The 10,128-nt window shown below is 41.0% G+C and overlaps 1 protein-coding gene across 2 annotated transcripts; it reads left to right on the forward strand.

Annotated features, from left to right (window-relative positions):
* The first annotated feature begins 1,637 nt into the window (after window positions 1-1,637).
* Window positions 1,638-10,124, forward strand: LOC111542765 (heterogeneous nuclear ribonucleoprotein A3). 2 transcript variants are annotated; one of them, XM_026450763.1, is made up of 11 exons: window positions 1,638-1,940; window positions 4,313-4,435; window positions 4,525-4,671; window positions 4,753-4,963; window positions 5,281-5,370; window positions 5,454-5,549; window positions 5,638-5,718; window positions 6,483-6,623; window positions 7,769-7,891; window positions 7,979-8,046; window positions 8,140-10,124. In XM_026450763.1, the coding sequence occupies exons 1-10, from the start codon at window positions 1,869-1,871 to the stop codon at window positions 8,029-8,031; spliced, it is 1,137 nt and encodes a 378-aa protein (XP_026306548.1). In that variant the 5' UTR covers window positions 1,638-1,868; the 3' UTR covers window positions 8,032-8,046; window positions 8,140-10,124. The 2 variants fall into 2 exon arrangements, with proteins under 2 accessions (XP_026306548.1, XP_026306549.1); XM_026450764.1 differs by having other exon boundaries at window positions 1,742-1,874.
* The last annotated feature ends 4 nt before the right edge of the window (window positions 10,125-10,128 follow it).

The raw sequence follows: 10,128 nt of genomic DNA on the forward strand, positions 1-10,128 counted from the left end.
TGTATTGATTTTAGTAGAGACGGGGTTTCACCGTGTTAGCCAGGATGGTCTCGAACTCCTGACCTCGTGATCCGCCCGTCTTGGCCTCCCAAAGTGCTGGGATTACAGGCTTGAGCCACCGCGCCCGGCCAGAACAAAAGTTATTGATTAGAATTAACTTGATTAGAAAAACCTGGAAAAACATACCCTAAAGTGCAGCCAGGTGATCACTCTTCTTGATCACCTATGTAGTGTTTCATAGGGTACTCTGGTGTGAATACCACTTTCCAAAGGTCTTTCACTTTGCATTTTTCTTTGTATCCAGAATTGATAAAATTACCAGGACTATTTCACAGTAATCAGACTTAGAAAATCTTAACACTAACTAGACGCTAAGGCTATACATTCTTACAATGTCTCAAGTCTATTGCTGGCCATCAGGAGCACCTGGATACACAGAACACAAGAAAGTTTGCGAAAAAGGAGTCTGGTTTGAACTGTTATTTCATTCAAATTACATTAAGGACTGCTAACTGGTTTCTGCCCCACAAAACTACCCTTTGTGCATGTTTCCAAACTATAACGCAGGTCCTCCTGGGGCAACGGTTAGATAAATTAACAAATTCTTAGACTTTGCACTCCTCTTTTCCAAACTCCAAGTCGACCACTCCCCATTTGTTAACAGAAACTTTCAATGTAACTGATTAGATTTCTAACCTTTCCTAGGGAGAACCAGTTCAATTCTAAAAGAGTTGGTCACATGGGTTGCTAAATTAAAATATAAAGCATTTCCTAACATGGAAGGAGGCTCGTCAATTGTGGTTATTTTTATCAGTAACTTTAAATATGGATTCACAGATTATCAATTTATGGTTGGCCTGGGTGTTAGAAGATGACCTAATCCCATCCCCATTTTCATGTAAAAAACTGAAACTAAAGCTCTGTAAAGTCAAATGATTTAAAATCATCTGACTAGGCCGAGAAAGGATTAGATCTCTAGAGCATTACGGTAACAATCTTTCGCAAACTGGTAGCATTATCTGGCGACCCTGCTTTTCTGAAAATCTTGTCAATTATTCAGTTCCTTAAATTCCGTCAGCTACAACAGATGCATCAGCTCTTTCCACACTAACTTGAAAGAAGCACATTAGAAAATAGTCCTGACTTGTTTCTTGAGATCAGTAACTAATGAACTGACCTCCACCAGTCCTGCCTCAGGTCGTTAATGGTAAAAATTCTGTATGTCGGCCGCGTTTTGAGGCCTGTCCAGGGTGCCTGTGATTCCCACACGTCGGAGCCGCAGGGATTTTCAGTACATGCCCTCAGGTGGGCGCCGCAGTCACAGACACTGGTCCCTGGCATTTGGAAAGAGAGGTGGTCCGAAGGGCTAAGAGGTTTTTCCTGCAACCTTTAAATTACAAGCAAGAAAAACGTGGGTTTTATTTCGGGCACAGGAATGGAATGAATTCGGAATAGGAAAACTAGAGGCCTGCGGGGGAAGGAGGCACAAGCGCGAGAAGAAAGAGAAAGGCCTTTCTCTCTGGTGACGCGCGATCACGAGGCGTTTTCTCTACGTGGACGCTGACCATTGGCGGAGACCGAACTGACGTCCCGGAACTTGTCCGGACGCGAACGGCGGCAAAGGCGGTCCTTCCCTGAAAGTCGGCGAGGCGCGCGCGCTCCCGCGGCACGCCGCGCCTCCGCTCTCAGCCCGCCAACCCGCTGGTCCAGTCTTTCTTCGCGCCCGCTTGGCTCCGCCCCATTCCCAGCTCGCTCCTCCCCCACCAGACTGGCGGCGCGCGGAAAACGCGTCACGTGACGACTGGCCCCGCCTCTTCCTCTCGGTCCCATATTGAACTCGAGTTGGAAGAGGCGAGTCCGGTCTCAAAATGGAGGTAAAACCGCCGCCCGGTCGCCCCCAGCCCGACTCCGGCCGTCGCCGTCGCCGCCGGGGGGAGGAGGTATTAGGGGGAGAGCGGGGGGTTGGTGGGGAATGGCCGGCGTGGGGGGCCTGGTTCGGTGGGAGCGGGGAGGCCGGGTGAACCGGGGCGGCCGTCCCGCGCTCTTGCGTTGAGACGGGCGGTGGGAGGGGGAGGGGAGCGGGCCTTGGAGACCTCCTCGGGGCCCCTCACCCGCCTCGCCTTCACTTTCGGCTGCACAGGCGGCCCCTTGGAGGCGCGGCGTGGTCAGGGAGGCCCCGGGAGGGAATACGGCCTGCCGGTTGCGCGGCCTCCGAAGCGAGGCCGAGGGCGGCATGGCGGGCCCCGGCGGGAGCGGTTGGGAAGAGGTTGTGGGGGAGGGGAAGGGACGAGCAGGCACATCCGGGCGAGCGAGCAAGCGGGCGGCGGCCACATTGACATTGATCCGCCGCCGCGTTACGAAATGGCGCATTGGCCCGCAATGGCCGCCGCCTCGCTCTGCCGCCGGGAAAGAGAGCCTAGGATTGGAGGGAAGAGGGCGGAGGCGGCCCGGCAGAAAATGCCGCAAATGGCCTCGAAGCACGAGAAGGTAGTGCTTTCGCTGAAGTTCGGCGAACGCTTTTCTAGGCATTTTACCGGTCCTCTCCGCGAGGAGAGGTCGATAATTGGCCTGTTCTTTTCTTCGCAGCATCCTGTTGGAAATAGGAGATTGTTAAAAACTTTGCTGCTTTAGAATACTTCCTGTTTTTCTGAAGTAGTTACATTACACTTCTCAAATCGCCATGTGGGCGAAGAACTTAGTATTTGAGAACTTCAGTGCAGATGTGAAAAACAACCCAGCCAGCTTTTTACCGACCCCGGCCGTTGGGGAGGGTGGGTGCAGAAGAATTTGAGTGTAGATGTTAAGGAAGAATTTAAAAATGTTTTTTATCTTCATGTTTTCCCATTCTTTGAGTCGGCTCTGCTTGTAGTTTCCTGGAATTTTATTTAGAGGACTGCAGCCAAAGTTGAAATTTTCACTTGTTTGCAGTACATTTAATGTGGATCCTAAATATTTTTGTCTATTTCGTTATTGTCAATCGAATACATTTATCCAAGACTTGAAAAGATGAGACTACGTGAATTAATTAATGCTTTAGGCTCTTAACATTTTTTCTAGCGTGTGACAGTCTCTTCACATTAAATGCCTTAACATCTCTACCTCTAGAAGACACTTGAAGACATGAGAATGTAAATGTGAGCCCCCTTATTTAAGGACTTCGGGTGAAGGAAACCTTAATGCATGCATTAAATGACAGTTCATGGCAATGTGTTAAGAAGTCTGACTGAAGTATAAAACAATTTCAAGACATCCTAATTCTTCAAAATCTCAATTTTTGTTTTGCTGTGCTCCGTTCTTATAGTCAGACAATACATACCATTCCTAATGTAAGTCCAACTTGCCAGTTTGTTGTGACTCTTAAAATTGAGTCATAAAATGAAGATTTTTGCAGCATATAACAAAGACGGGTTATAGAAAGCTATTTGGTCGGCTTTTTTTTTCTCTTAGTTTTTTTGGGAAATGCTGGTTTGGCTTAGGAATGCCTATTTTAAATTAAATTGCTTGAAAGCAGTGAGTTTCTGTAAGTTTGACATTTAGAACTTTTAGATTGTTCATCACAGTTTGGAGTTTAAAATTAAAAGCATGTTGGGATGTAGACTGAGAAGAGTTGAAGTGGGATAGATGCAACACTGCTTCTCCAACAATTTCGTGCCTTAGAAAATGACTTCTCATTAGCAACTTCTAAAGTAAAGGTTCTCAGACAGTTGCAGCTTTTAAAAAATGAAGGGTTTTTTGATTCTGGATTTGTCTTGGATTTCAATTTAGTTGAAGTGATGTTGGCTTTTGAAAGGCAAGGTTTCCTTGACATGAGTTAGCCCTTTTAACAGTTGAAGTCTGTATTTCTGGTCAAAGTTTTTGTTGTTTATTTTGTTGTTGTTTTGTTTTTTTGAAACGTCGTATCGCTCCTATCGCCCAGGCTGGAGTGTAATGACACGATCTTGGCTCACTGCATCCTCTGCTTCCTGGCTTCAAGTGATTCTCCTGCCTCAACTTCCCGAGTAGCTGGGATTACTGACGCCTGCCACCGCGCCCAGCTAGTTTTTGTGTTTTTAGTAGAGATGAGGTTTCGCCATGTTGGCCAGGCTGGTCTTGAACTCCTGATCTCAGGTGATCCACCTGCCTCGGCTTCCCAATGTGTTGGGATTACAGGCATGAGCCAGCACGCCCAGTGTCTGGTCAAAGTTTTAACTGGACAAAGTGTTAATTGTCACAGGAATTTGATGTTGATTTTATTACAGTACATTAAAGGCTCTTCGTGCATCTTAATCCATCTACCGTAAGATAATTTAAGAGTATTGGTTCTTTCTCTCAGGGCCATGATCCAAAGGAACCAGAGCAGTTGAGAAAACTGTTTATTGGTGGTCTGAGCTTTGAAACTACAGATGATAGTTTAAGAGAACATTTTGAGAAATGGGGCACACTCACAGATTGTGTGGTAAGTTACACTAAGGGAATAGAAGGGTTCTAAGTGTTGAAGAGAATCCATGGAGGTGTTTTCAACGTTATAAAACTTTTATTTTGTAGGTAATGAGAGACCCCCAAACAAAACGTTCCAGGGGCTTTGGTTTTGTGACTTATTCTTGTGTTGAAGAGGTGGATGCAGCAATGTGTGCTCGACCACACAAGGTTGATGGGCGTGTAGTGGAACCAAAGAGAGCTGTTTCTAGAGAGGTATTTTAATAATATATTGTGTAATACGTGAAATTGTTGTGAAGGTTTTTTTCTTTACTTAATATATTACTTTATTTATAGGATTCTGTAAAGCCTGGTGCCCATCTAACAGTGAAGAAAATTTTTGTTGGTGGTATTAAAGAAGATACAGAAGAATATAATTTGAGAGACTACTTTGAAAAGTATGGCAAGATTGAAACCATAGAAGTTATGGAAGACAGGCAGAGTGGAAAAAAGAGAGGATTTGCTTTTGTAACTTTTGATGATCATGATACAGTTGATAAAATTGTTGGTAAGTAACAATTTATGGTAACTTGAATGAGAAAGTAGATGTGGGTTTTCTGTCTTGAACTGAATTTGCTAATTTGCTTGTAATTTTCTGTTGCGTGTAATGGCATTTATAGCGTACAGTCAGTTTTGATAGTGTCTATACCTGTGTAATCAGTATCCAGATAAGAAATAAACATTAACATCTCAGAATGCTCCTTCATTCCCAGAGTAACTACCTGATTATGTCTTAATGGGTTACATAATGACAGGGTATCTCGTATATGTGCTTTTCCAAACATAAAATAACTTTCTGTTTTGTTTGATTAAAAAAAAATTTAGTTCAGAAATACCACACTATTAATGGGCATAATTGTGAAGTGAAAAAGGCCCTTTCTAAACAAGAGATGCAGTCTGCTGGATCACAGAGAGGTGAGTAGGACCATACACATGTACACGGTGGACGTGAGTCGTGTTTGTAAGGTTCTTAAAAATCTCCCTTGCCTGTGTTAAAGGTCGTGGAGGTGGATCTGGCAATTTTATGGGTCGTGGAGGAAACTTTGGAGGTGGTGGAGGTAATTTTGGCCGTGGTGGAAACTTTGGTGGAAGAGGTAGGCTGTTTATCTTCTGAGTACATGCACACGTAACATTTCAGTAAGTTGAATATATGATTTTAATGCATTTCTTGTTTTTCCTCAGGAGGCTATGGTGGTGGAGGTGGTGGTAGCAGAGGTAGTTATGGAGGAGGTGATGGTGGATATAATGGATTTGGAGGTGATGGTACGTGGCTTATTTTCATTGATTGATATTTTAACTTACTGAAAATTGTTTATTATACTTTTCTAATTTTAGTCAAAGCTTGAATGGCTTAATGGTTAAGGTGTATTTCCAAACTAATGCCATAGAAGAGCAGGAACCCTTTTTCCCCTAAAGATACATTAGCTGCTCTTTTTCAGCAAGTAGCAGGGGTTGAGCCAGATTGTTTTATTAAGTCTGAGACTGTATTTTTCTTAGTGAAATTTTATAAAAGAAAAACGGATTTTTTTTTGAACTATCACAAGATGGTTCAACACTTACTTTTATTCTTACTAGTGCAGATACTTGATATCCTATTATTATTAGCTATTACCAGGCTTCAGAGTGTTGAATCAACTCATTGGCTTATTTGTCAGTGGCTTAAATGTAATATAAAACCATAGTTGAGTAATCCTAGCTGTTCAGGAGGCTGAGGCAGAAGGGTTGCTTAAGGTGAGGCTTTTGAGACCAGTCTGAGCAACATAAGGAGAGATTGTGTCTCTAGAAAAATAAAATAGGGGAACGTGGTGGCACATGCCCATAGTCTAGCTACTCAGGAGGGTGAGATGGGAGAATGACTTGAGCCCAGCAGTTCAAGGCTGCATTGCTGTGGTTGCACAACTGTACTTGAGCCCGGGCAGCAGAGCAAGACTCAGTCTCTTACGCACACACACCAGAATTGAATAACTCAACTATATACTTGAAATGTCTTTGTGTGGTCTTGTTTTTTGTTTGTTGTTTTTTTTTAGGTGGCAACTATGGCGGTGGTCCTGGTTATAGTAGTAGAGGGGGCTATGGTGGTGGTGGACCAGGATATGGAAACCAAGGTGGATATGGTGGCGGTGGTGGAGGATATGATGGTTACAATGAAGGAGGAAATTTTGGCGGTGGTAAGCATTCACTTGTTTCATTTAAATGTTAAATATTCGTTGCTAATAGTTGGCATGACACATTTGAAAAGTGTTAAAAGTTAGCATTTGATCAAATTTTATGTTCTGTAATACTAAAAAACACTAAAATGGTGGGTAGTTCAAACCAAATTTTCTTGACTTTGCTGGTTATTTAGTAAAATGTATTCAACTTCTTTTTTTTTTTTTTTTTTTGAGATGGAGTCTTGCTCTGTTGCCCAGGCTGGAGTGCAGTGGCATGATCTCAGCTCATTGCAGTTTCCGCCTCCCGGGTTCAAGCGATTCTCCTGCCTCGGCCTCCCAAGTAGCCAGGAGTACAGGTGCATGCCAGTATGCCCGGCTATTTTTTTGTGTTTTTAGTAGAGACGGGGTTTCACCATGTTAGCCAGGATGGTCTCGATCTCCTGACCTGGTGATCTGCCCGCCTCTGCCTCCCATAGTGCTGGAATTACAGGCATGAGCCACCACGCTCAGTCAGATGTACTCAATTCTTAATTGAGTAGTTAAAAATGAACATTTACCAGTATTTAATACATGTTTTACATGTAAAAGATTGGGAGTTTATTTATTGCCAAAATGTTACTTAACTCTTAGGTACTTTTAAACTGGACAATTGGGAATAAAATGTTTGAATACTCCAGACATGTTGAAGTGTGCAGATTGCCATCGAGGGCTTAGGTTAACAAAGTACTTTGGGTCTTAATATGTCACAGGTAGTTGCAGAGTTCAAGCAAGCAAGTATAGGTCATTAATCCAGAATACTGTTAAAAGCTTTCTTAGGAGTGGAGTGTTTTGTTGGACCTAATTAACATGTCAGTAACAGATGAGTGAAGTTTTAACAAGTTATAATGCCTTCTTATTGTTTTAAATGTTATACTGCATCAGAATCATAGTAAATTTTAATGGTGTTAATGGTAGAGAGAACATGGGCCTAGAAGATAGCATCTAATATAGACAAAATGTTGACTGTGTTTGAATACCCTGACATCAGTTATCCCAAGTGGTGCTACCAAAGTGATGTGTATAAACATGCTACCATAATTCTTAAAAGATAATAATTACATACATTAAAAGGGGAAAATGATTATTGTGTAGGTAAACCACACATAAAACCTTTCTGATTTCAGGTAACTATGGTGGTGGTGGGAACTATAATGATTTTGGAAATTATAGTGGACAACAGCAGTCAAATTATGGACCCATGAAAGGGGGCAGTTTTGGTGGAAGAAGCTCGGGCAGTCCCTATGGTGGTAAGTACTTTCTTAAATCAATTCTTTAGAGCCTTTTTAATTAAAGAAATGTGTATACTTCCTTTAAAATACTATGTCTATTTTTAGGTGGTTATGGATCTGGTGGTGGAAGTGGTGGATATGGTAGCAGAAGGTTCTAAAAACAACAGAAAAGGGTAGGTATCTTTAAATTTTTATTATGATGATAAAAGAATATGTGGAACTGTTCACTGAGTGTAATAATTTTTTTATCCTGTATTATTCAACAGGCTACAGTTCTTAGCAGGAGAGAGAGCGAGGAGTTGTCAGGAAAGCTGCAGGTTACTTTGAGACAGTCGTCCCAAATGCATTAGAGGAACTGTAAAAATCTGCCACAGAAGGAACGATGATCCATAGTCAGAAAAGTTACTGCAGCTTAAACAGGAAACCCTTCTTGTTCAGGACTGTCATAGCCACAGTTTGCAAAAAGTGCAGCTATTGATTAATGCAATGTAGTGTCAATTAGATGTACATTCCTGAGGTCTTTTATCTGTTGTAGCTTTGTCTTTTTCTTTTTCTTTTCATTACATCAGGTATATTGCCCTGTAAATTGTGGTAGTGGTACCAGGAATAAAAAATTAAGGAATTTTTAACTTTTCAATATTTGTGTAGTTCAGTTTTTCTACATTTTAGTACAGAAACTTTAACAAAATGCAGTTTTGAAGGTGTTTCCTTGTGAGTTAACAAGTAAAGAAGATCATTGTTAATTACTATTTTGTATGAATTTTGCTAAAGTTAACTGTAAAGAAACACCTGCTGACTTGCAGTTTAAGGGGAATCTAGTCTCCCCATTTCCAAACCATGATATGAATGGGCGCTGACATGTGGAGAGAATAGATAATTTGTGTGTTTGCAATGTGTGTTTTAGATATATAGGATTGGGTATTTAAATTAGCATTTGTGAATTTAATAGCATTAAGATTACCTTCAAATGAAAAAAATCTCAAAATTTCTATTTGGTTTTTGTGCATTTTCTTTTAAAATGTAATCATATGATTTTAGTGTGTGTTAGACTTGCTGAGTCTTAGCTGTGTTTAGAACATCTCCATACATTTACCTTGGTCAAATTTGAACTGCTGCCATAGATTTTGGGTGTAAAGAATGTTTACTGTCCTCCATTTAAATTCTGAAAAGGGATAGTGGATGTTTTCCCTCTCCTACGTTAGAAACCATTCTTAAAAACTTTTACAAATATAGAACCATTAAGCCTGCTATATCTGAGCAAATTAGTAGGTACCTTTTTTTTTCTTTTTTTAAAGCACAAGAGGCCCATAAATCTTGAGTTACTTTCCTTAGTTTAGTTTTTTTTTTTTTTGATACAAGTTTTCAGAGCAAGAGAATAAAAATGATGCGTTATTAAACCCCTGACTGGCTGGCATGCTTTCCTGTTTGTATTCTATACATTTTGCTGGATGAAACCAAGGATAGTTTAGGTATAATTGTCCAAAATAACCTAACTGCAGCAGAAATGTAGCACAGTTGCTTAGTACAGGCTTCTCACTTCCTACAGACCTGAATTCAAATTTGGATAGTCTTGAGTTCTTAAATGCCCAAAGAACACACTGTTATTTCTTGTGTATATTTCAACATAAATCATGTTGTTACCAATTGGTTTGGAAGGCCCTGGTTGAGAAGACTTAGATAATAAGGTCATATATATATATATAGTAATATAAACCGATGTCTACTGTTTTGCGCCAGCTAGTGCTTACAGTTTCATTTGAGCCCTGAGTATGTGCCCTGCTGTTACTCTTTCTTTGGTAGTTGAACGTTGAATTCAAGTCTTTCTTTTTGTTTTAAGAAGTACTAAGCAAACAAGCAATAAAAAGGGGAATGGGGCGTGCTAGTGTTTGAATATGCTCTCTTGTTGCTCTAATTCTGTGCCTCTGTGCATTAATATTTGGATGCATGCAATGCCAGCATGGAAATTGGTCTTCACACATACTGCAGTTTTCCAGAAACATTCACAAAACAATAAATGTAACAGACATTCCATTTGTTAATGGGCATATATGTGAAAAGCAGTGTAGAAAATAGGCTAATATTAGAAAATGGTTAAGTCCTTAATAACTTCAAGTGTGGTTATATAATGGACACTGTCAATGTTCATAACTTAAACCTGGGTACCTGGTCAAAATAATGCTTGGGAAACATTAAAATTGAGCTAAATTGTCTCAAGTTCTTTTATTCATATAAATAAAGTTTAAAGGAATGGGGGA

This window comes from Piliocolobus tephrosceles, unplaced genomic scaffold (assembly GCF_002776525.5).
Source record: "Piliocolobus tephrosceles isolate RC106 unplaced genomic scaffold, ASM277652v3 unscaffolded_24674, whole genome shotgun sequence".
In the NCBI taxonomy this organism is placed as follows: domain Eukaryota; kingdom Metazoa; phylum Chordata; class Mammalia; order Primates; family Cercopithecidae; genus Piliocolobus; species Piliocolobus tephrosceles.